General features: G+C 33.5%; 3 protein-coding genes across 6 annotated transcripts; 1 reads left to right on the top strand and 2 right to left on the bottom strand.

The window, feature by feature from the left end:
* Positions 1-1,102: 1,102 nt before the first annotated feature.
* Positions 1,103-8,935, bottom strand: LOC140971556 (uncharacterized). 3 transcript variants are annotated; one of them, XM_073433871.1, is made up of 17 exons: positions 8,729-8,935; positions 8,434-8,620; positions 8,230-8,291; positions 8,064-8,131; positions 7,787-7,908; positions 6,755-6,860; positions 6,250-6,301; positions 5,531-5,648; positions 5,378-5,408; positions 5,245-5,268; positions 5,038-5,162; positions 4,164-4,245; positions 3,341-3,463; positions 3,147-3,200; positions 3,004-3,073; positions 1,981-2,014; positions 1,103-1,682 (listed from the first exon to the last, which is right to left on the bottom strand). In XM_073433871.1, exons 2-17 carry the CDS (start codon positions 8,606-8,608, stop codon positions 1,336-1,338), a joined length of 1,593 nt encoding a protein of 530 aa, XP_073289972.1. In that variant the 5' UTR covers positions 8,609-8,620; positions 8,729-8,935; the 3' UTR covers positions 1,103-1,335. The 3 variants fall into 3 exon arrangements, with proteins under 3 accessions (XP_073289972.1, XP_073289975.1, XP_073289974.1); XM_073433874.1 differs by having other exon boundaries at positions 8,434-8,615; XM_073433873.1 differs by having other exon boundaries at positions 8,434-8,608.
* Positions 8,936-14,301: 5,366 nt separating this feature from the next.
* LOC140971555 (aldehyde oxidase GLOX1-like) lies at positions 14,302-16,056 on the bottom strand. The gene has a single exon (XM_073433870.1). The coding sequence runs from the start codon at positions 16,026-16,028 to the stop codon at positions 14,394-14,396; it is 1,635 nt and encodes a 544-aa protein (XP_073289971.1). The 5' UTR covers positions 16,029-16,056; the 3' UTR covers positions 14,302-14,393.
* Positions 16,057-21,176: 5,120 nt separating this feature from the next.
* On the top strand, positions 21,177-23,111 carry LOC140971554 (V-type proton ATPase 16 kDa proteolipid subunit). Of its 2 annotated transcripts, XM_073433869.1 has the most exons (4): positions 21,177-21,416; positions 21,509-21,794; positions 22,698-22,861; positions 22,941-23,111. In XM_073433869.1, the coding sequence occupies exons 1-3, from the start codon at positions 21,338-21,340 to the stop codon at positions 22,828-22,830; spliced, it is 498 nt and encodes a 165-aa protein (XP_073289970.1). In that variant the 5' UTR covers positions 21,177-21,337; the 3' UTR covers positions 22,831-22,861; positions 22,941-23,111. The 2 variants fall into 2 exon arrangements, with proteins under 2 accessions (XP_073289970.1, XP_073289969.1); XM_073433868.1 differs by having other exon boundaries at positions 22,698-23,111.
* Positions 23,112-26,543: the final 3,432 nt, after the last annotated feature.

The following is a 26,543-nucleotide window of genomic DNA, read 5'->3' as shown; positions in this document are numbered from 1 at the left end:
CAATCTGCTTACAACCTAATCTGAGCTTAGGAACTGTTTTCGTGAAGCATCTTCTCGGAATAGCCTCACATATCCCTGGAGAATCAGTTTCTGACCAAGGCTCCAATCATCAGGGCACGCGCCATTAACTTTATAGCTCATGAATTGAGACAATAAATCCACCGATTTGTAACAAGAATGCTCAACAGATGCCACCATTTCAGTGATTCCAGTTCTTGAATCTTTACCCAAAGGCAGCTGGTGGTGGTTCAAATACCCTAAAAGCTTCTTCTTGAAAGATCGGTGCTTTCATACCCTAAAAAGCTTCTTCTCCATCTGGGCTAGCTTCCGCTGCGAAGATCCAATCTCTTTAAGGATTGCGCTAACTTTTTCCGAGATCAGAGAGAGATTCGTAAGTGATTTCAAACAGGGGTATACATATAAAATTCCTACGAATAAGGGTATCTCCCGGGATTGTGGTAATTAATTAATTGTGTTTTAGGACAGTGGGATGGTAACTGAAAGAATAAAAAGCAAAAAGATTTGTGGTGATTACGGAAAAAGAGCATCAACACATTTACTGCCGAGGAACAAAGCGAACCTCTTGCTGAATCTTGCTGTTCAATTCCATCAACACATTTTGTGTATGAAATAATAACATTAAACAAATTCCACTCTCGTTGTTCACATTTAACTCTCATTTCTGATACAATAATTTTTTTACTGTATATTCGAATCATACTCATGGGCTTTTAAAACCTAGTAAATATATAGCTTGAACTCGAAAATTAATTCCAAGATTTTAACAAGAGTCGAAAAGTTGTCGTATCCGTTGGGAGGTAATAGTGTTTTTCTTTCTTGCTCCAGTAAATGAATATTTACATCAGAAATTGGTGAAGTCTATATTACCAATTTGTACGATATTAAATTATATAAAAAAAAAAAACTAATTATTTAGTAATAATATGCAAAAATGTGCTTTGGTAAACAGATTTAAATTGTCGTACTTAATTTATTAATTTAACATAATACAAAAACAGCCCAGAATCAGTGAATCGTCGTAATATAATTCCTCTTACTGTATCAGAAAATATTGGTGCACATGTAAGAGAAATAAACAATGTGGAAAACAAGAAAATGGTATTTTAAATAGATTCTGGTTTAATACAGACTCCCCCCTCCGCGTTCGAGTTAGACTGACATCAAACTGAGGATGACATTTTGCTAGAAAGGGTTCAAAATTAAAATGCATCCAGAAAATTAAAATGAAATAAAAGTTCAATTAAGATGAGGAGTCCTTAACACTTCAACAATAGAGGAAAAAAATAAATCAATCAAATTCAACAAGGGTGAAGCTCAGGTCTTTTTAGGTCTTCCCCTCTTCCCAGTTCCTTTTCCTCCACCAGATTTCTGAGCAGCTGTCAATTTTGATGGACGCCCAGAACCCCGGCCACTACCTTTCTTCCTTGGAGCAGATTTACCAGAATTTTTGCCTCGTCCTCTACCGGAGTACTTTCCGTTCATTTCTTTGTCGCTGTCGTCGCTGTCATCAAAATCACTATTCTCATCGTTCTCACCCTCAGATTCTGAAGAATCTTTCCCTTTCTTTCGCTTTTTTGAGTTCTGAGAGGTTTTCACAGAACTTCTATCAGGAAGTTTTTCTGTTATTGTGGGTTCAGGTTTATTATTGGGATCTTCAAGGCCTGCACCATGGAAAGTTTAGAAACAACATACAGTAAAAATTTGCCAAACCAAGTCATGTTGAAACATTGACAAGTTGAACTACTGGGAGAAATATGACATCACCCAAAAAAGTTATATGATGAAATACAAACAGCTGGTTTTGGAAACCGACTCTTGGTCCTCGAAAATAGACCCAATTCTCTTTGGTCTTCCTACTTGAAATAGTAGTGAAATTTTTTTGAGGATCTTTACTAATTTTCAAACATCGCCTCCAAAATAGGGCAGGCAGCGCCCATACAAGATGTTATGACAGCATACCTTCACCAGTAGCTTTGCCATCATGGATTTCAAGCTGTCAAGAGAGACAAAGAAAACATCATATGGACTTTGAAATCTTACCATCTTATAAAGGGAGAGGTTTTGATGCTGGCTTTTGATCTCTCAAGCCTTGACCAAACTTCATTTCCCAAAATTGCCTCTTAAAACCAAAAACCCCAAACAACCCAAATCCTAAAAAAACAGAATCTATCTTACAAGAAAAAAACAAACAAAAGCGAAACCTATTTCAACAAAAAAGTTCTACACAAATATTCCCAACAACTAAAAAACAAATCCGAAGGAATCTACAAGCAATCAAAAGAAATAACGAACCAAAAAAAAACTATTTAAACAAACATTTACTTAATATAAATATTCCTAACCACTAAAAATGTATATCCAAAAAACTTTCAAAACAAATCTACAAAAAAAGAAGAACTATGTAAGCAAACATTTAGTAAACACACATTGCTTGTATACAGTATATACAAGTAATGTGTGCTATATAGACACTAGCATAGATATATTTTACAAACATGGCTAATGAAGGTTTTCAGTACCCCATGCAGACAAAATATTTCTTTTTCGGTAAGCATGTTTTTATGCGCAAAGGGATGAAATCACCCTGAATTAGAACACTCATTTCAAGTGTCATAAAAAATAATTATATTTTTTCAATCATGATTTTAGGATAATCTCTCCATAAAAATATCTGAAAATCTTTCCCACTATCTTTTCTTTCTTGTTTAGAAAACCACAATTACGCTTTCATTATATTCATATTGATACTTTCCGCAATAGTTTCAAGGGACTTGAAAACATACGTATCACAAATTGTTTGTAGGGGTTTCAGATACAATTTTAAAAACAAAAATGAATTTTAGCTCATTGATTTTCACATGACACTAAATTTTTCCAACCACAAGGTCACAACACTGTCAGAAGCAGAAGAATAAAGAAAGTCAACGCCTCGTCATGCCCCAGACATACTGGAAAATTAAGTGAAAAGAGTTAACCATATACCTTCTCAAGACGATCAGCAACATTGGTTCTATCAACAACCACCAATGAATGGGCAAATCCACAGGCAACACTACACCAAAAAACAAGCCAGGTGTGATAAAAAATGACAAGAAGAATTTCCATATTCACAAGATGATACAAACCTGATAACATGCATGCCCTCTAGCAAGTCTACCTTTTTAGGCGCTGCAGAAGATCTGCAGAGTAGAGACACGATGGAAGATAAAACAAAGGCATCAAAATACAATGGCACGTACAATTTCAATAAAAACATTTGTATTGCGGAGCATGAGCCTGCATATGTAGCATGCAAAAATTACTTAGTAAAACAAAATACTTTTGTCCAAGAGGTCCGTATCCCAGTTCACCAGATTGTGCATGGCCCCAGCTTATACATGAAGAATCAGAACCAACAAAATGATGCATAGAGCCTGAATCCATACAGCGTAGATGCCAACCACTGTAGAAGAACACAAGTATTAAACGCTAAAACTAGATTACCAAATGTTTTGAAATAAAGCAAACACTAAGAGATATGTGAAGATAGTGTCATACTATTGAGGTAGAAAAGAGAGGAACTGTCTTGAATAGAGTCAATTAGGTGCATAATTAATAAATATAATAACAAAATCCAAGGCAGTCGTTCAGGTTTTAGAAGTGTATAATTAAACATTATTGCATCAAAATCCAAGGAAGTGGTTCAGGTTTTAGAAGGGTATAGTTAATCATTATTACAACAAAGTCCAAGGAAGTGGTTCAGGTTTTAGAAGAGCACAGTTAATCATTATTACAACAAAGTCAAAGGGAGTGGTTCAGGTTTTAGAAGGTTACTTTTTATCTCTAAATTTTTTTTGGATTGAGGGGCTCAAAATAGAAGCAAAGAACACAGCATCTAAACATGGAAAACACTGCACAGACAAATATTTGAACATAAGGGGGTAAAAGACGTGTTCGGTTCCTTCCAATGCAGTTACTTTTGTATATTGTGACAGCTCTTTCCAAATGCCAACACGTAGAATGGTAGAAACAATATGAAGATATCACCAAATACACATCTTTTGTAGCTTCCCGCAGAAGATACAAACACTTTACTTTACCAGACCTGATAGAAGTCGAATAAACAAAAGCATTGATTCACATGAATGAAAACAAAACAGGACCTTAAATCCATCAAAGGCTTAGGGTACATCCAGTCATCTCCATTGTTCTTCAATTTCCCCCACATGTAAAGCTGCCCACCTCCTGCAAAATCAATAGTTGCAGCACTTTCAGAGTGTAAAATTCACAAGAAATCCTGTTCTCCTGAAACCATCATACGACTAACTTGGTGAATAGAACTAACTATAGGCAGTTTTTCAGCAGCCAGAGAAATTTTAAGAAAGAGCACAATAAATATCAAGTTTTGAGAATAACTTGCTTCCGAACATTACAATTGACTAAAAAAAGTTCTTCACTAACTGAATCCAATATGTTCTCATGTAAAGACAGTGAGAGATTCCATGGAATTCAATTATGCCACACCCACAAATGAATTAAGGCCAACCAAATATCCCAATTGTATTTCTGTTAAGATTGGAACTTGGACCTAACTCAACCCCAAAAGCTAGCTTAAGAGGGGAGGATTGTCCAAACCCATATATATACAACTCCCAGGTATTTTATCCAACCGATGTGGGACAACTAACACACTCCCCTCACACCCAGGAATGAACATCTGGAACGTGAAGTTTACAAATGATCCAACTATGGGCAGAACGGGTGGTCCAACACATAACGATGGAACATGAGCTCTGATACCATGTTAAAATTGGAACTTGGACCTAACTCAACCTCAAAATCTAGCTCAAAAGAGAAGAATTGTCCAAGCCCATATATACAACTCCCATGTATTTTATCCAACCGATGTGGGACAACTAACAATTTCAATATAAATTAATAAAAAATGGAGATAAATTATGGGACACAAAAAATAAAATGTTACACGTAAAATGGACTGGAAAAAGCACACTGCAAAAAGAACTTGGCACAACCTACCAGCTGTACATGCAGAATTGACAGAACCCGCAGAAACAATTGCATCAGCAGGTAAAACATTATGCCTTGTGAAAACATCAACTCGCCGTGGAGACCATTCGTCCTTCTGTTCTCTATGTCCAAGCCTGTCTCCAGAATCGAATTGATTACGCCCATAATAGTAGAAAAATTGCACAAAATAAGATGACAATAGAGGTTACTTTTTACCTTCCGTAACCACCAAAGCCCCACCTAATCATTCATCGACAAAAGAAAATCAGATTACATAGAATATGCAGGCGTGATTGTCTCGCAAATAATCATATAACCTAATACAAAATCCATGAAATGCAAAACTTACGTGTAAACATAACCACTCTTATCGACTGCCACTGAGGCCAAAGAAAAACAAAAAATCAGGAATGATTATTTCACAGTATCCATGATAAGCAAGTTACAAGGTGACATGATAATATAGGTACGTCATGAGCAGGCAATCTATATGAGTGAATACCAGTATGATTAGTTCCACAAGCAACTTTGACTATAGTTTCTCCAGCAAGAGACGCTATTGCCTTAGGGCGAGGTTGGGCTTCATAGGCAAGCCGCACAGAACTATCTTTGGTATTATACTGTCAAACAAAAGAATGTTCTTAAATTACTGAAACGCACAAGCAAAAAGGATAGATAATATAAATTGCTAAGAAATTGAAATTTTCAGTGTCAAGACATCTAACTAAATTGTAGATTAAGCATCTTCTGTAAAAAGGTAATTCCTAAATTATGAGCCAGTTCCTAAACTAGAAAAACAAGAAACAATCCAGTCATTCCAAAATGAAACAAGAGGTACGAGCATCATTCAGTTTTTTACTCAATCAAGGTTTTGATTTAAAATTTTCTGCACTAGCAACCTCAAACTCATGGCAAAACAAAATAATACAAGGGCTTCTGCACACTTGACACAAAACCCATCATAGACAGACGATTTGAAGTCTATGATCACTGAAACTGATATTTGCTTTAAAAGAGATCTTATTTGGGTAAAATGGTGCCCTGTCCAATCTCACTAGCTAGATGTGTACACTAACCACTTGAGAAAATTCTAAGACTGGGACAAATTTGATAAACAAAAAAAAGCCGAGAATGTCTACAAATTTAATGAAACAACTGGCAAATTTGGGCATAAATGCCTACAAAAGCACAAAAATAAGATAAGCAGTACTAAGCCCACACCTCATTGTCAGTACCATGCCCAAGCTGTCCATACTGAGGAAGACCAGCAGTTCTTGGAGAAATAGATTAAAAATCAGTGTATTTTGAACAGATAAATAGAAAAAAAAATCACAATAAGAAATTTGCCCAGTCCTTGATTGGACCTTTTTACCTATAATCAACTAAAACAAATTTAAAAAAGTTATGGAGAAACTATTAAAAGACAGTTTAAATCGATTTGGATAGAGATTTAGTAGTTGATGTTATTTGCAATACAGTGAGAGGCGAAAAGATCACGTGAAAAAATTAAAAGAGTGTATGATAGTAAACAGAATAGCAAGAAAACATAATTGTGTGGCATATCAGCAATTGTGTACTGATTGTGTTTTGAGTGTTAATTTTTAACATAAAAATGTGTTGCGTGAAGATCTGAAAAAAAAACTCATGGACTTTAGGGCGGAGCCCCCATCCAAACACAAACTACACATTATTAAGTTACATTCATAATGAGGTCCACAAACCATACAGAATAGAAGATCCTTCGATTGAAGTTAGCCAGACAGTAAATTCACCACCACACACAGCTGCTTTGACTTCAGAAACTGTGCAACGTACTGGAGAAGATTCGACCTCTGCCATAAAAGGAAAAAATAAATCACCAACCAAGTTTGTAGCACAAATAGATAAACAAGGAAATAAGACTATCTGACAATTATGGTGTGTTAACATCGAATAAATAGTCCAATTAAAAGGAGCCACTAGCAAAGTAGTAGTGCTTTGAATAGAGACAGTTACTTGATAAAACTTTTATCTATGTTGAAGATCAATTCTTGTACTTGTTTGGCCAAATGGTGAGCTCAGAATATAATATATTATTAAATTCAAGTGTAAAAGATTAAACACGAGATTGAAATGGAAGAAGTGTTCAATCAAACTTCCTAGAAAGTAATATGGTTGTCAAGAACAACAGAACACATGTTCGCAACATTTTATGGCAATCAATATGTGTAAATCTATTAATTTAAAGATTTAAACAAAATAAGGATATAGACACTTGAAAAAACATAGAAAACAAAAAATAAGCAATCAATTAAATTTAAAGGTAGTTAAATTTCCTCAAGTTTATTCCAAGATAGATTATATTGACTGAGAATATTACTTATACTGGGCCAGTGGGGCATTGACAGGCATTAAAAAATAAGACAGACAAAAGCAAAATGTTGCAATAAAATATTTTAAATATCTGAATATACATATTATTGTAATCAATATAGTCAAATGGGCCATTTTTCCACACCAATAAATCTCAATCCTGATAGCAGTTAGCGGTGAACATGTAATTGTCGTTGAAGACTTAAGATTCTCAGTAAACGCCTTATTTTAATGCCTTTTTCAGACGGTAAGGGGAGTTCCGAATAGGAGAGTTCAGCATGAAAAATCACATTTTCTGAGTATTTGTTGATCTTAAAACAATATTTACTTAATTGTGTCATTTAAACAGTTTCAGGAAACAATTATGATTGACAACTTGATGATGTAATCTGATACTGGAACCTACCATTTTTTGCAGAACCTGAACCAAGCTGCCCGTGCTTGTTCAAGCCGAAAGCAAAAGAGAGACCATCCTCAGTTACTACTACTGTGTGACTCCTACCAGCCCCTGCCTTAACAACTTTGTGCCTGGGAGGAAGAATGTGAAATTTAACATAGGGTGATAATAAGCATAAAATGCACGCCCATTCAGCATAAATGCATGGTCCCTAATAAACCAATCTTTCTAAAAAGCGTGCTTCTGAAAAGTGGAATAGGACAGCAGAAGAAGAAAAGTAACAAACTTGGACAATGCGGAGACAATTGTTGGTCTATCTCGTTGAATCTTATCACCATGCCCAAGCTGTCCCTTCTGTGTATTATTAAAACAAAAATTACAAAGAAGAATTATCCTAAACACAAGAAAAATAATTAAATCGATCTGGAAAAATAAAATAAAAGTTAACACGCCTCGTTGCGTCCCCAGGTGTAACAGCGACCTTCAATATCCAATGCCACGCAATGACAAGACACTACATTTTGACAAAAAAATAAAGTGAACCTTCAACACTCGTATCTTACAGAAACGTGAAAGCAAGAAACCAATCCAAACAACTTGAAATCTAATCACTGCACAAAGGCAAAAAATCAAAGCCTATATTTTTATCTCCATACCGCAACCAGAGAAGACAAATCGAATGTCTACCCCCATAAGAGGCCTAAGCCTCGTTGGAGAAACCAAATTTTCCTCCGGCAAGCTTCTCCGCCGACCAATGGCATCCCAAGCCGTTGTTCCACAGAACAGCAGTTCCCCACCCTTTAACTCCTCCGCCTTCTTCTCCTCCTCCATCTAACACCTTCACTAACACACCAAAAAATGAAAGAAAAAATAAAAAATAAAACCACAGATCGAGACCAAGGGTTAGCAGAAAACAAAAAATCCGAGCACAAAATAGATAGCATTGATCACCTGTGGTTTAGGGTTAAAAAGCAGAAAATAGTCGCCCAATGTTGAATACTCGGGAGTTCCAAAGAAAATTTGAAAGATGGAAACCCTAGTACCACTTGCGAATTGATTTAATTTAGAGCAAATTGGTTTTAATTAGGGTTTCCACGGTTGCACTTTATTGGTGGGAGATTTCAAAGTGATTTTACTTGTTTTTTGTTATCCTTCATTCTTAAAACATACATAAATAAATAATGAGTTTTAAGGTCTTTTTCATAAGATTTTGGTTAGTTCGTCATGTCTGTAATATATTGATTTGCAAAGTAAATTGAGATTAAGACAAATATCATATCAGATTTTAATCACGAATTTCTTTATATTTTCATTATGAAATCTGGTTGAACTATTCCAAAGACATTAACATTCAAATAATAAAATAATGATTTTCACGGACACCCATGTACAAATAGCTATAATAGAACATCAATTAATATCTTGTAAAATCAAATATTGATAACACGTACTACTTCAAAAACAATGATATAATTCTGATTTTGTCACCCCTTCGTACCAATAATATTTTATAAATCACAATAAAAAAAATAGACAAGTCAATACTCAATTACAATTTTCATTATATTCAATCACTCTGTTTATAAAAAAAAATAATATAATACATATCTTTATATTATTATCTTGTCATAATCTAACAAAATAACCATCAATAACAAAAAAATTATCTATATCAGTCAGCGAAATGTGCTAGCTGTATATATTATTTCACGGATCTCCTTTTAGTTGGGCTTTATGCTACACGGGCATGGAGCTTATATCACTAAGCTAGTATATATATTGTCCAAAATTCAGATCCACAAAGCCCACTACTCCTATCTGTTTATAAACAATTTTTTTCAGACAATTCACTTATTTTAAGATAACAAAAAGTATGAATCAATTCAGCACTTGAGTGTGCGCTAAGAGCAACTTAAAATAAATCTTGAACAATTAAGTGCTTGGGAGACTCAGAAAGTTTTCAAAAAGATAATGCAGTTATTCAATGATTTGGAGATCTTCAATGTTGAAAAGATTGGTCTTTAAATAATCGACATTTGTGAAAACTTTCGACTTTTGTACTATCAGCGGACAGAATTGCTAGAGAATGTCACATGTCATTGTCTTTTTCCCAAACGTAGAAAGCAACAATAGATGTTTTATGAAAATGAACAAAAAATAGTATCAACGGACTCTTTTAATTTTGATTGACGAGAGAGAAAAGACTGCAACAAACTTTTGTGTCATGTGAGAACATTATCGATAAACTTTTGAGTGATTTGGCTGAGGTATAGAGTGTCTGACTGTGTCTAGCTTGAGGTGGGTTGCAATAAAGCCGATTGGCTTGATATAAAATGCAGTCCAATAGGAGCAGCCACCTAATGAAGTAGACAGTTCAGCTCGATTATCCAGCAAGAAGGTCTATTTAGACCGTTATTATCATCAAAACAACGATAAATTTTATTTTAACTTTTTGGTTAAATAGGAGCCCCAATGGAACCGGGTTAATTTGATAATTTGGATGTTTAAGTTTGGAGGAAATTTTTCAAGGAGAGTTGTCCTATTTTGCTACACATTTGTTGCCCTGATTGCTTTTCAAATGTTACAGTATCTTGTGAAATGATTTCAGAAAACCAACAAAATTATATGATCCAAAGAAGTACGTAACATGTTCTTACAACTTGTCGCTTTCTTTGCATTTATTAAAGCAAACAAACGACGATTTCTCAAAGCCATGGAAAATGTTTTATGTTCTAAAATTTTCAAACTTTTTTGCGTTGAAGTTCAAAACAAAACATAATCTTGACAAATAAAAAGGTAAGCTACGTAAGTAGGAACCCTTGCTCACTATCTAATATATTTAAAAATTTGTATTGCATGGGTTCCAATGGATAGTATGAAAAATAAAATATATTTACATTTAAATAACTTTTTAATAATAATAATAAGTTTTACTGTGAAGAAAAATTATTTTTTTTCGCAAAATTAAAATATTTTTCTTACTTATGTGGGGCTTGACGTGAAGGTTGTTCTAATTAACAAAAAGGGTTCTATAGATGTTCACTTCGGATTAATAAATTATTATTGTAGGATGATTTTCAAATTTTATTTGTTACAAAAGAAAAATCTAACCTTATCAATTTTTAATACTTGTTTGGGTTTTGATTTGTTTCCTCCATGCTTGAAGGTCATTTTGATTTGCAACCATGCAATAACGGCCTAAAACACAAACAAAAGAACATGAGTAGGTCTCTTGTGAGACGGTCTCACGAATCTTTATCTGTGAGACGGGTCAACCCTACCGATATTCACAATAAAAAGTAATACTCTTAGCATAAAAGTAATATTTTCTTATGGATGACCCAAATAAGATATCTGTCTCACATAATACGACCCGTGAGACCGTCTCACACAAATTTTTGCTAACGAAACAGATAACGTGAAAAGTTAGGGATATGAATCTCAATTATTGTACGACAATGGTCGTAAATTATGATAAGCTTAATGGTCCATGGCGGCCATAAATTGTTCATTAATTTGTGGGCATATAAAAGTAACGTTTCTTCACTCAAAAAAAAAAAAAAAAAAAGACACCGATTAATTACACATATTTGTTTTTCATTATATTCAACATTGGACTCAAATTTTAAAACAATTAGAATTTTAAATCATAAATATATATTGATTTATTATCCTTAAAATATAAACTTTATATGAGCACATCTCATGACCCAAAAGATATCAGAGTGGGTCTCATGTGAGACCGTCTCACGGATCTTAATCTGTGAGACGGGTCAACCCTACCCATATTCACAATTAAAAGTAATACTCTTAGCATAAAAAATAATACTTTTTCATGGATGACCCAAATAAAAGATCCGTCGCACAAATACGACCCGTGAGACCGTCTCACACAAGTTTTTGCCAAGATATCATATAGTAACAATTGTAATCAATCAAGGTCAAACGAACTCGATCGCTATAGCTCGAGCATGCCGATTTAGCAATCCCATTCTCGCCACCTTATGACCATGAGAGTCGGGAACAAAGTCAGGCATTACTGTTCATCAATCGATCGGTGATATAAATCCGATTAAACATTAATATTATTACGTGCAGGTTATTTTTGTCATTGGCTTAATAACTTCACTTAAAACACGTTGGGAATACTAGATGATAATAATACAAATACTACCAATTCAAACCACTAAAAAATCCAAAAAAGTATGTCGCGAGCTAGGATTCAAGTTATACAAGCAACGAAAATCTTAACATGCTCGATAATTCAATTCTAAATTTATACTTTTCAACTTTTTTTATATCCTAAAATTTTATTTAATTTTTTAAACAAAATAATAAGAAAGACCAGAATAGGTTCGAGAGAGTTTACGTTTATATTTTAATTAATTCATACAATTTTAAAGTAAAGTCAATTAGTTTGTGTACGCTAATATGTGTGGTGCTACCTTTCATTAACAACTTTAATCAAGGTATGAAATGACAGGTAACAAACTTTTATGCTGGAGATAATTAATATTCCATGCACCATAATTAATATGCAATTAAATAATTTGTGCAAAGACTTATCGTAATCATAATTAGTGACAACTTAACCAAAAACATGAATCATTCAATGAACCATCCGAAAATAAAATGTTTTAACTAAATAGTATTTTAGTGTTTAATTTATGATATTTTTAAAGTAAACTAAAAATAAATTTTATAATGTATTTAATTTCATGTTTATAAAATTTTAATTAGAAATATAAATAATATATATGATTTTAATTAATGATAGATATAAAACTTGTGCGAATAAATATAATATATAATTATATGAACATAGTAAAAATTTTGTTTTACTGTTGAAACATACCAAAAACAAATTATGTTGATCCCATCCTTGTTTATGGTTTCTAAACAGAAATAACTTGCTTGTGAGATTCTGAAATACGAAATAATTTAACTTTACTAAAAAAAACGAATAATTAATATAAAAATAAATATGACTTTTGATGCATAAAATGTGTTTGTGCGCGCGCTTTCTGTTGATAAAATATGAGTAAGTTCGTAAAAAAATAATTTAGTTCAACATTATAAGAATGACATTAATGCCTTTTTCTCAGTCAATTAAAACAAATAAACAAATGTTAGTGATACCATATGTTAGCTAGCAATTACGTGGTGGAGACCGTTTCATTTACATTTTCTCGAGAAAAGACCAAAGAAGAATTTTTGTTTTGCTATTTACCTACTGAGGAAATTATGTGTGAGTCAGAGAAATGTATTGTTTTGGAGTGAAAGCTTAGGAGCCAAAAGCAAACTGATAAAGACAATGACGTTTTTATGGTTAGAGATTAAATTGTAGTATTAAAATTCAAGCAGATATATATATAAAAAATTTAAGATAAAGGAAACATTTTAAAAGTTTATAAAAAAGTAAATCTAAAATTTGATAATTTTTCTAAAACATAAGTAGAGTGGGCTCTGTTATTGGAAGTCAACAATGGTAAGTTGAAGTCTCCTAACAACAAAATCACCGATATTTATTCTAGCTATTGGGAATTATTTTAAAATAAATTTCGTATAGACTTCAAGATCTTGAAATATTGTTAATAATTTGAAACCGAATCGATCGAATCAGACCGGAAAAGTAGAATAACGAGCTAATTTTGCTTGACATATAGAATTTATGGAGTACTTTATTTTATTTTAATATATTCTATCAGCAATAATATCATTTATATTTTTGCCCTAAGGATCGTAGCCCAACCATGCGATTGACCCAACATGAAGCTCAAAATTAAATGACCTTTTAAAATTCATTAAACGGAAAAGATATTCAAACAATCTCAATTAATTAAAATCATGAATTGAAAACTAGTTCAAATTAATCTATCTTTTGACACAAAAGTATCATTAACTGATCTTGCGAATAACTTTATAATTATCTATAAATACTAGTAAGAGTTAATGAACAAATAGTTTTGTTCATCTTTAATTTGTCATACAACGTCTTATATATGCATTATTAACGTGTGTGTATGTATATATATATATATATATATAGTTTTGATATCATGTACACCTACCGTGCATNCGGATCTCACATTGGAAGCATTTTCGCCTTCCTATGTAAATGCCTTACGTCCGAAGATAGTTGCCCCCGTTTCACAATCAAAAATCACACACGGGAAACCTGTCCAAGTACGCTTCACACTTCCCCCAGGTCGGGTGGATGCATCTTCCGTCATGGTAACGATGGTTGCACCGTCGTTTACTACACATTCCTTTTCGATGAATCAGAGGCTGTTGATACTTAGTAGAAGGAATATGGCGATTTTCGCAGGGAACACACATGAAATTCAGGTCACCTTGCCGGGTTCTGTCAATTTGGCGCCGTCGGGATATTATCTTCTATTTGTGTCTCATCAAGGCATTCCAAGTGAGGGCATCTGGGTCCAAATCACATGACTAAATAGAACGCACGTGAATAAATATAGCATATATATACACATATATAATTAAAGCATACNAATATATACAATCTATATTATTTTTGTTACGTGCTTATATGTATGCTTTAATTATATATGTGTATATATATGCTATATTTATTCACGTGCGTTCTATTTAGTCATGTGATTTGGACCCAGATGCCCTCACTTGGAATGCCTTGATGAGACACAAATAGAAGATAATATCCCGACGGCGCCAAATTGACAGAACCCGGCAAGGTGACCTGAATTTCATGTGTGTTCCCTGCGAAAATCGCCATATTCCTTCTACTAAGTATCAACAGCCTCTGATTCATCGAAAAGGAATGTGTAGTAAACGACGGTGCAACCATCGTTACCATGACGGAAGATGCATCCACCCGACCTGGGGGAAGTGTGAAGCGTACTTGGACAGGTTTCCCGTGTGTGATTTTTGATTGTGAAACGGGGGCAACTATCTTCGGACGTAAGGCATTTACATAGGAAGGCGAAAATGCTTCCAATGTGAGATCCGTGGGGAAAAGAACCTTTGTGAACCTATAGAACTCGTGGGGATTGCTACCTCCGACCAGGACTCGACCATCACGTAGCAATATTGCGGTCGAGTGATACATTCGAGGTCTAGAGCTTGGAGTTTGGACTTCAAACCTCGTCCCTACTCGTTTATAAGGTCGATAAATAACCGGAGATAGAACCGCATCCCGACCATATTCCCACCCGGCCGTACCCGAACCCCCTCCGTTTATGATCAAGACATTGCCATTCGGTAACAACACCATGTCCCCCATGATCCGACCCATTGGCATGGTCTCCATGGCCCAACTAGGATTCGCATCGTTGATCCCGATCCTCCCACAAGTATTCAAGGCCCCTACAAAAGTACCATGTCTTGCCTTCATAAATGCTCCTCTGGGGGCCCCTCCACACACCAAGACTTCAGCTCTACCATATTTCTTCAATGGCAGCAGAACTGCAGAACCCGTACTCGGATAACTTCGAGGATCGCCGCCCGGAATTGTCGGGTAGTTTTTAACCACCACCCCTTTATTATAATTAAACAAGATAGCTCGACTATTCGCGAAAATGAATAAGTTACCGTCGTCATTCAGAAAAATAAATGGATACAGATTGTTCTCGCTCCCCGGATCATTCGTCTGCCTCAGAAACGGTGATTCGTAAACTTTATCCGCTCCACGTCTTTTCGGGTAAAATTCATAATTGAACATCTCCCGCCCGCCGAAAACAATACTCCGGCCATCCGGCAGGATATGGTTCGTAGCGTACCACCTTTTCACCAAGAGCCCCCCTCCATTTTCTTCCCAATCACAATAATCATCGCTGCATGGTCTGTACTTTCTAACTGCGTGTTCCCCGTCTCTGAACCCTCCTGTCTGCACCAAGGTTCCGTCGGGTGTGACGGCGCCCGAGGAGCACCACACGTCTGTTTGCACCATAAGGGGGCGGATGGAATTGGAAGCGACGCTATACTCCACCGAGTGTGCGGTGCAGTCATGTTTGACTATCCTTTCATTCGGGTCGTCGCGGCATTTCCCGTGCGGCAAGGATATGTTGGACAGCCCGAAATCAGTTCTATCGAAGATTACGACGCGGTCGGTGTGGAGGAGCTGCATGTGCATGGCTGTTATTCCGATGTCTGATTGAAGCAAATCCCACTTTCCAGCGGCAGCGCTGGAGAGAATATTCCGGCTAGATATCAGAAATATTATGATCAGCAGCTGGGGTAGGAAGAAGGGAAGAATGAGTGGTGTATTCATTTTTCTGTGTGTGAGGGTTTGGGGGCTGTCTTTGGGGCTTTAAATCCTTGAGGCTGGACACAGCAATGAAATTAAAGCACCACACGTAAGATATACGCGTGAGAAAAATAAATATTGCAGGTTACTTTTTGTTACTGAGATCCGTACGTACATGTATATTCATTATAATCAAATTTTTTGAGGAAATATTGTTATTATTTTCGTAACCATTTTGTTTATGTTTTGCTATCCTTGTCATCTTACTTATATGGCTGTGATTTACAATTGTAGATTATGCTTTTATTCTTGATTTGAAGAGATTACGTATCAGCATAATCCCTGATTTAGACGAATCGATTTTTTTTAAAAAAAATTTATTATTTCGAGAAAATGTTATTTAATTTGCTGTTACAAGTTTATATATATATATAGTATACTTTCTCAAATATAAAAAATTAATGACTGTGATTATTCATATGATAAACTAATTATGTTGTGTATTTTATTACGTTAGCGAAAATTAAAATATTCTAATCGACTAAATTTGTTTTTCGTGTCTCGTAATTCTGGTAAAGAATATAATTAATGCACAATTTATCATTATTAGTTTACTCACGCATCCAAATCAAATTACATTAGTGAATCATGCATGTAGAGAATTTGTGACATTATCTATCATTCGCTAAAAAAAAATGGTGGTATCGTCTAATTTTCTTGGGTTTACAGCACATAATAAAAAAAATTATCTATGTTTTAAACATTGAACATAAAAAATTATTATAAACATGCATTGAGTTCTTAATGATCCACGAGAACTTGAAATTTGAATTGAATTTTAATCAAGTATATATATTTTCAATGTATTCGTAGAGAAAATGTAAATTCACCTTAACCTCAACATCTGAGTTTCTTAAAAAATATATTTTTTTAGTTTTATTCCCCTAAAAAAGCAAAGGAATAAAAACTATATAGTATTATTCATCAAAATAAAACACGAGAAACATATGGTATATGTATGTAATTCCAAATATATAAGCGATCTTATGTATCCTTAAGTACAATATTCTTTTTAATAATATTTATGGGTATGAAAGCGTGTTGCTTTTGTTATACACTGCAGCTGAAACTAATTATTATCATCAAGCAATTAATTATTCCTAGTATGCCTCTTCTTCGTCAAAATTTATCTGTTTAAATTATTGCTGGATGCCCTACAATATAAATAATTCAAGTGTACGTACCTGCTGCCCAACTTGTTTAGTGGTCCTTAATTTGGATTGGGACAGGCCCTATTTCTCCAATAAGACAACTAAGGAACTTTCTGTTCTTCTAACCTCTCCGAGGAAGATAGATTTAAAATATATGGGAGTATTTATCGTTTAATTACTTTAGAAACTTCGAAGATTCATAAATAAAATGGTATTGTTATTAATTTAATTCAACCTGTAGAATTTTGTGTTTTACGATCAATATGTGAAATATTTCTTACCTTTTTGTTCTGTACTGAATGAAATCAAATACTGTTCAAATTCCTGCTATACGATCTCAATCAACTTATAATCATTTTCCATTGATCAGTGTTTCTTAGGCTGTAAAGTTAGGGTTTTGTATGCTAAAGTACATTCTTTTGTGCAGAATATTATTTGTATCCATAGCTAGGGAAGTAGTTTCTTAAATAAATAAATATGGATAAGAATGGATTTCTTCACTGATAGAAGAAAGTCTTGGAGAATATTATTGAAATATCTGAGGATTTGTAGAAATTATAGTTAAGGAATATTTTTTTCTTGCTAATGCATGGAGAAAGAGTGGAGTAAAACTATATTCTGGACAAGGGAAAAATTAGATTAATCGGAAAAAATTAGAATGGAACTTGAAAGTGCAGTTTTGCTCTGCAATTTTTTGTATGTTCTCTGTTACATTTTTTTTTTTATTTGTTAAAAAAAATTAAGATGTTATTTTAGTTCCACTCTGTCATGGAAAATGATAGACAATAACCTAGCTATATATTTTCTCGCAGGCATGTGAAATTCAATTACGAGAAGAATAACTGCAAGAAAATGAGAGAAACATGTGGCCTGTAGTTCCGACACCGATCCACAAATATCATTATTTTCTATGAGTGCTGCATTTTTTGTCGGTGTAATGTCCTGCTATATTCAAATTAGGGGAAAAAAATTTCTTTACTATTTTGGTGTTCTATTTTGTAAAATTTTAGCTTCAGTCATCTATTTTTGTTTTGTTTTTTTGCTAATCTTAGTTATTTTTCTCATATAACGTTGATGTGGCATCATTGCGAAGCTAATGTGACACTGACGTATGTGATGCTATATTATCACTCTTAGTGAATTGGGAAAAATAAGTGAAATTGCCAAAACACGAAAAAGATAAGACTAATATTAAAATTTAATAACATAAAATACCAAAAATACAGAACAAAAAATCGCTAAAAATTTGGTTCACTCCGCCAGCTTATTTTGACATTTCTCCTCGTTAGATTCTGAAATTCTTATTATGCCAACTATAAATGGATTTTTAATCACCATTTCACTTATATTTTATCGAGAGATTTAGATACAACATAAAGATAAAGGCATTACCTAGCTCATCATTTTGTCTTCAGCACGTTTCAGACGTATAAAATTGCCTATAAATTCACCCAACTGACCACAATCATATTATAATATTTTCAAGTGTAACTTAATTAACCTCAATTAACGTAGGCGATTGATGTTAAATCTTATTTTCGACTATGCATTTTGTTTTAGGGAATAGAAAATGAATTTGAGAGAGAATAATTATCAAACATGAAAGTATTTTTGGGTCAAAATATACAAAAAATTGAAAACTAATGTATTTATATCCTGGGAACATCTAGTTTATTGGGCGAGTTCCTCGTGTGTGTAATGTGTTTTCTTGGGGTGGGGGAGTTCAACATGTGAAAAGTCAACATTTTATTTATAGCCGGGATTGTCATTTCATAAACAAACAAAATTATTGTCTCTTTAAAAAAAATATATGAATAATTGGGAGATGCGATTCAGACCTTAAGTACGTAAATGGTACAAATTTTGTTGTTTGAAAATTAAGTTCAGGTTAAATATAATCAAATTAAACGATTAAAAAATAATAATAGCATTATATGTGACATGATATATAATCTAAAGATCCTTTGATAATGTTTTACATTCTCTGTGACAAGCTAGCTGTGATCATAAAGGAAGAATTGATTTAAAATAATACAAAGTGATTTTAAAATAGATTAAAAAATACAAACAAACAAACGCACAGAAGAGTTATGATTCCCGAAAGCATTTATTCATATAACTATAAACAAATAAATTATGTTAGATATTTTTGTGTTTTTAATATTAATCCGTCGATTATGAATAAAAACTTTATTATATTGATATCCTAAATTTTATTATATCGATCATGTCTAAATTCAAATACTAGAGAACATTATATTATATTTTAATAATTAATTTTATTTTGAAAAAATATATCAATGAAAGTTTAATTGGATGAATAAATATTTTATTTTTTTAGTTCTTTACTTGCTTAAGGAATTAATTTATTCTCGTGATTATCAAATTCATGTACCACGTATCCTCGATATATCAATGATTATAGTTTCAATCGAGATATATGTGATGAAAAGAATGTACTTTATGCTAACCACAATCAATTGATTATTGCTGACACTATCAGTGGTACCTAAAGAATAATGAATCAATGCTACTAGACGTTTTTATAATGATTCAACGAGTTCATTCAGAAATGAGTTCTCGCATTTTTATGATCAAGGATTCGATGCATGAAATGTGTCTAATTAGGGTGAGCCTACATAAAAGACGAATATTGTTCTGAATCACAAAGAATTGTGAAGCCACGATTATTGTTATCTTTGAACTATTGAGAGTCACACAAACACTGTTTTTCCTATTCTCACCGAGATAGTGGAATTCAACGAGTTAATTTGTCGATAAGATTTTGATATGATCAAACGTTTACTTTGTGAAAGAGTTTATAAACATATTTCGTTTTCAAAAGTTTAAGAGAAACCATTAAAAATAGTTGAGAGAGTACGAATGTGAAATGAGTGTNTAAAAAAAAAAAAAAAAAAAAAAAAAAAAAAAAAAAAAAACCACATCTCATAGCAAGGAGATATTAATAATTGTCACATCAATAATAGTGGATAATCGATTGGATTATGATAATGAACCAAATGTTGGTGTTAAACATGTGGAGAATTTTGATCGGTTGGAGAGCCCAAGTAATCCAACTTGAATTCGTATGGCTCCAACTTGAATTTGGAGTCCATTAAAACTAATTAATTATAAAAGACTTTGTAAGACCATTATTGAACATAATTTTCACAATTGATTTTTGAAAATTTCTCTTCTCTCAAACAAAATTCTGGCTTGTCTTTAATATGTAAGGATTCACGTGCGAGCTTCGATTTCATCTCAACACATAACCTCTGCATTTGTTTTCTAATACATCAAGTGAGAGAATTTGAATCCCGATCATGAACCTAAAGAGGAGTTCACAAAAAGATAAAGAAAAGCGTTATGTTTTTAGAGATAAAAAAAAAAGTACTATCTCTGCTTAAATTGAAACAGCTGGAGCCATGGCCAATCATGACTAGCTTGGAGTAAATTTTAAACATGATGTGAATGGTTGTTTACTGTATTTGATGATATACACAAGCATCCAAGTATTATTATATAATTAAATGTTTAAACTTCTATTGTCTATTAAATAACAAACAGCTGTATCGAAGGCAGATTATCTATATTGTATGAATCAAATATGCACAAGTTAATTTATTTGTTTATTTTTTTAAAAAATATAACATTTATTTAAAAACTCGAAACACAGCCTTTGGTATTTTTCTGAAAAAAATCACGTGAAATCTTCTCACATATTAATTTTACGAGACAAATATCAAATCTTATCCAATAAAATTATTATTTTTTATGTGAAAAAAATTCAAAAAATATATTTCATCGTAAAAATATAATTTCTTGTTAGTTATTGATATGAATGAAATATATTATTTTTATTTCAAATATGGTCAAAATGTTTATATATATATATATATATATAAAGTATTTCTTAAAAGTCAAAACCAACCTCAACGAGTCAAAACTCAAAACCACCCCAATGGGGCAGCAATGTAAAATTGAGTTCGAATCTCACTCCACCACAGAAAAGCTTTCGACTTCGTTGGGGCATCGGTTTCTCTCTCCAGCTCACCACTTCGCGAATCCTCTTTGCAAAGCAGATCCGATTTCCGCAGAAGCCAATTCAAATTGTTGTAAAAGATGTCGTCGACGTTCAGCGGCGATGAAACGGCGCCATTCTTCGGTTTCCTCGGCGCCGCTGCCGCTCTGGTCTTCTCTTGTAAGCTGTTTTTTGCGATCCATCGCTTTTTTTTCCCACGGATCTGAGGATCTGGGATGTTTATGTTTTATATTTCAATTATCTCTCTGTAGGTATGGGAGCGGCGTACGGAACGGCGAAGAGCGGTGTCGGGGTGGCATCGATGGGGGTGATGCGGCCGGAGTTGGTGATGAAGTCTATTGTGCCGGTGGTTATGGCTGGTGTTTTGGGTATTTACGGTTTGATTATTGCCGTGATCATTAGTACTGGTATCAATCCTAAGGCCAAGTCTTACTACTTGTTTGATGGATATGCGCACCTTTCTTCTGGACTCTCTTGTGGGCTTGCTGGACTGGCTGCTGGTATGGCCATTGGCATCGTCGGAGATGCCGGTGTCAGGTGCTATTTTTTGCCTTAACTCGTCGGCTTTCCAATTGTTTGTTATTGGTATTAGATATGGATGATCAAGCACTGTGAATGAAGTTGCTTGTTCGATTTTTATGTCGATTTGCGTGCAGTTATTGAGCTTGATTTTTCCGAACCTAATATATTCTTTTTGTTGCGACTTATCACTATGATTTTTTCCGTTGTGCACTCGTTTGGATTTTCTCAGAGGGTGCACTGTGACTTGTCACTATGGGCAACGGGAAAAAATTGGTTGTGTCATTAGTTGTTTATTGTTTAGTTGTTTATTCATTTGTCTTTTAGTTTATGTGGCAACCAGAATATTATTTCTCGATTGAGAATTGTTCTTCTAACTATTTATGGTGTTATGGTGATTCTTCCAATACAAGTTCGAGTTGAGAGTTGAGTGAAAACTGAACGTTTGGCACGAAAAGTAAGAAGTTGTCGTGATTGTCCGGTTACTAGATGCCTTTTATTTGTTAATTGACCTAAAGATTTTCCAGAAAGCCTTCTTGTATATGTTTTTACAAAATTAACTTTGACATTTATAGAAATCGGTGATTTTATTTCTTAATGAGCATGGGTATGAAGGCAAAAGCATTCTGGGCCTGGTTTGAGTTATCAAGCTGAAATGTTCTATTTTGAGATCTTTTGTGAGATAAAACAAGGATGTCTATCTCTTTGTGAGTCAAAGGCAACTTTGAGTTCAGTGCTCTTGCATTTCATCATTATTTTTTAATCAGAAGATGTGGTTCCCGTTGTGAAGCAGGATCATTTATGTTGTGATTTATCTTTTATTACCTTTTGTATTATTCAGATAGTGATTAGCTTGATTCCTTCTTTTTATCTTTATGAGATGCAATGACATTTACTACCATCGTATTTATTCCCTGATAGGGCTAACGCTCAGCAGCCAAAGCTTTTTGTTGGGATGATTCTTATCCTTATTTTCGCTGAAGCCCTGGCTCTTTACGGGCTCATTGTTGGCATCATTCTTTCTTCTCGTGCTGGTCAATCTCGAGCAGAGTAAGAGAGTATTGTTGCTTGACAGTCCCTCTCAAGTAAGAATCATAATTTATTTTTCCTTGGTTACCCTGGTAATTTTAGCCGTGGCATTGATTTTAGGTTCATTTATATCAGAATGATCGAGTGGTTGATATGTTATGGAAGTAGATTTTACATGGGAAGGTTGATTATCCCTAAATAAAGTTCATGATGTTCTTACGGTGCTTTATCTTGCTAAAACAAGATGTGATTTATGTAAAACCACCTCCTGTCAAAAAGCTATGTATGCTCTATTCTTCTTGTTTACTATGATAGTATACATGGCTGCGAAGATCAAAATCCCCAACAGTTCGGCAATTTTCTCACGGGGAATACTGGCACTGAATATTATAGGTCCCGATAATTTTTGAGCTTGCAAGCACGTCTGTTCCCGTTAATTTTGAAAAGACAGGTCGTGTTTGAATTAACAAGTGTGTCTCGTAATGGTTGATTGGTTTCCTAGAAATTAATATTATGTTTTATTTGAAGTGTTTATTTTAAAAAAATTGTAATTGATGTAGTTAAAAAGTGAATTTGTTGGAGCCTCGGAGGGTATTAGAATGATAAATTTGATGGAGTGGGATTAAACGCTCCCACAAAAGTCAAAACTACGCAGTCGACCAGCTTGAAAGAACAAATATTCACAACCTTTTGATACTAAAGTTACTAGCTAGTATACCATGTAAAAAAAAAAAAAAAAGTTACTAATATACAATATTTTTTTAAAAAAAGTTATTAGTACCGTGATCCATCGTTAACGTGCTTTCTTTCAACTATTATTATTATTATTATTATTATTTCTAAATTGATTCTTGATTGTGTGATACCTAGAAATGATAATATGTGAAGTTCACTAAAGTTCGAGACTCAACCCGGTACATTTTTGAAAGACTTATGTCTGTCTCAACCTCTTAAAATTTAAATTCATACCTGATCTGATACATACCTGAAGCTTGTTAAACCCCTTGGATCCGTCATGTCGAACAATTATATTTATGTTATATTATTTACATCTCTAAATTTTTAGTTAATACAATCATTACAAAAACTAAACAATCCGGTTCAAGTTAAAGACTCTTATTACTCAACAAATTATCCTTGAAATTTTTCCCCATTGTCAAACATTGTAAGATGTGTATTTTTTACGTTTGGATTTTTACCTATAAATAAACTAAAAGAACGGGGATAACACTCAATTTAGTCTCTATTTTTATGACCCGTTCCTAATTTAGTCTCTTATTTCTCAATTTTATCGAACTGGGCTTCCATTTTTCGTGTGTTTTCAGGATAGACCCTCCTTTATGAACTCTCCAAAGCAATTCAATGAATAATTAAGATGTAATTATTGATTATAAATCTAAATCGTATCTGTGTTCGTCTATTTTCGGATGTCTTGCATACAGATATCATCTTTGAATCTTGGGAGTGATAGCAGAGCAAGAGGGATGCCTGCTCGAGGATCTGAATGCCGGGAGGGTATTTGATTGGTTTCTCAAAAGAGAGAAAAAAAAAATTGGAGTGCTGTTCAACGATGTGATAATTTTATTAGGGAACGGGGAGACAATTTAGGGAGGAAATACAAAGGCAAATAGGGTTTTCAAACGAAAATTGATTTTAGGGAAAGAGAAGAAGAGAGACTTTAGGTGAACTTTTCAGCATGTGACCATCATATGGGAAATTCTGTTCATTTTGACCCTTAAATTACGGGATCATCAAATCCGGAGAAGAAACGAAAAATAAAGGACTAATTCGGGATAATTGGAAAATAAAAGACAATCGGGAATGCGAAATAAAACAAGGAACTAAATAGAGTATCATTCAAAAGAATTATATGAAATTTATTTAATGATATAACTTGGTATATTATTATAAATCTAGAATTTAAAAAAAGTACTTACCATTGAAATCGTTCTGTGTTCTATAACAAAAAAGAATACAAATAAATGTTTAAATATATTATATGTGTGTGTGTGTGTGTGTGTATGTATATATGTGTACTAGAATTAAAATCTTACAGCGCCCACGAGTGTCCAATTTAATACTCGTACCCATTTTTCATGTTGGGTATCCGTTGACCCTAAACTCATTGTGTAACTTACCAATCTTGTTTAGAAATATTTTCAGTTTGTGTCAATCTTTTTTGTGGGGTTTTTCATAAAACAATGGACAAAAAGAGACCAAAGGTAGAAATAGATTTTTCACCCTCAACATTTAAGTAATTCTCACTGACATATTTATTTGTTTTGTATCTATTTTTTTTTAATAAGTAAATGTCATAAAATTTTATCAAAATTAGTTTTTATTTAAGTAATAAGTACAAATGTTGAATTTGCAAGCAAACATTTGTTTGATGTATGTTAATTAGCTTTTTATTTATCATCTTAATTATTAAACGCCTTATATTTTTTTCTTAAATTACTGAAAATAATATATACGTAAAGATAAAAACATTACCAGCTGAAATCCTTTCAGTCATTTCAATAAGGAGTACTATTTTAAATTTTCATCAAATACCTATTTATTTATTTTTTAAAAAATAAAAAATATTTCTTCGATGAGTGGAAAAATATTCTTTAAATGAATTTTCACCGGCTGTAAAAGGGTAAGAAAGTGGTTTGAGATGACTGATGAATCACTTTCAATGCGAGTACTCTCGTGCGTGTCTCCCTTCCTCCCATCACTCACTCGATTCACAACTTTCAACACTACACATTTTCTCTGAAGTTGCTACAGTACAATTCGTCTTTTTATAGTTCATTACTATTTTCATTTATTGTCGCTGTCTTGGAGCAGTGTTTGGCAGTTGGAAAGAAAAAGACCATGGCATCACATGAATGCTGAAACCACCTCACGAGCCCAAGTTTGAAATGTACACGTGGATTACACCCATGTAACACAATCCCCTTACACTGATGTTTTGTCTGATCTAGTACTATTACTTGTAAAAAATACGAGATCCATGATTTATAAGTAGATACTTGCAAATTTAAGACTCATTTAATCAACAAGAAATATGGTTCTACTCTAAATAAAATTTTAAATTCTAAAATCTTTTAATATTTTAAATTGATATACCCGAACTAATATTATATTAATCCAAAATTTATATATAATTTTTATTTTTTTAAAAAATGGGTCACCCGAGTGACGGTGGCTCCGCCACTGCATATAATATATATGATCATTCACTAAAATTTTGTGAGTTATCTAGTTTGACCAAACATGGTCATCCCATTCCATATTTTATAACTTAACATAAATTCTTTATTATTAGCTTTTGGTTGGAATAAAAAGTAATGCAATAAAGAAATAACAAAGTCTAATACAAATGACATATCGCCAAACAACTCCCTAATACCCGAGGAGATTGAGCCCCACATTACTGGTCAAACCGCTAATTTCCGTATAATAGGACCCAAAAAACTCGACCAATCAGATGTAGACATACCCCTTTCCGATAAAGTTTGTCTGCATATTTTATGTTTCAAGACACTGACCAAAGCAACGGCTATTTTTCTCGTATGGATGTGTGAATGAATACACATGGGAAGATGCCACCAGGTGCCCTTTCAGTTTTATGATTTCAAAATTATTATCTTGGAGATGTTGAGACGACGAGGTGTTTTGCCTGTTTAAATCCAGATTCGAGATTATTTGGTGTATCGTGGCATAGATTTACCCATTATTTTACTCAAAGAG

Source organism: Primulina huaijiensis, chromosome 2, assembly GCF_012295235.1.
Source record: "Primulina huaijiensis isolate GDHJ02 chromosome 2, ASM1229523v2, whole genome shotgun sequence".
In the NCBI taxonomy this organism is placed as follows: Eukaryota; Viridiplantae; Streptophyta; class Magnoliopsida; order Lamiales; family Gesneriaceae; genus Primulina; species Primulina huaijiensis.
The sequence above is the reverse complement of the archived record's forward strand: the minus strand, read 5'-3'. Positions and strand labels throughout refer to the sequence as shown.

Excerpts from the sequence above, each read along its gene's own strand:
- LOC140971554 (XM_073433869.1), top strand. The coding sequence starts at position 21,338 with ATGTCGTCGACGTTCAGCGGCGATGAAACGGCGCCATTCTTCGGTTTC. Across the intron at positions 21,417-21,508 it reads TGCCGCTCTGGTCTTCTCTT|GTATGGGAGCGGCGTACGGA; the intron begins GTAAGCTGTTTT and ends ATCTCTCTGTAG. Across the intron at positions 21,795-22,697 it reads GTCGGAGATGCCGGTGTCAG|GGCTAACGCTCAGCAGCCAA; the intron begins GTGCTATTTTTT and ends ATTCCCTGATAG.
- LOC140971556 (XM_073433871.1), bottom strand. The coding sequence starts at position 8,608 with ATGGAGGAGGAGAAGAAGGCGGAGGAGTTAAAGGGTGGGGAACTGCTG. Across the intron at positions 7,909-8,063 it reads ATTGTCTCCGCATTGTCCAA|GCACAAAGTTGTTAAGGCAG; the intron begins GTTTGTTACTTT and ends TCTTCCTCCCAG. Across the intron at positions 3,201-3,340 it reads TACGGACCTCTTGGACAAAA|ATCTTCTGCAGCGCCTAAAA; the intron begins GTATTTTGTTTT and ends TCTACTCTGCAG.
- LOC140971555 (XM_073433870.1), bottom strand. The coding sequence starts at position 16,028 with ATGAATACACCACTCATTCTTCCCTTCTTCCTACCCCAGCTGCTGATC.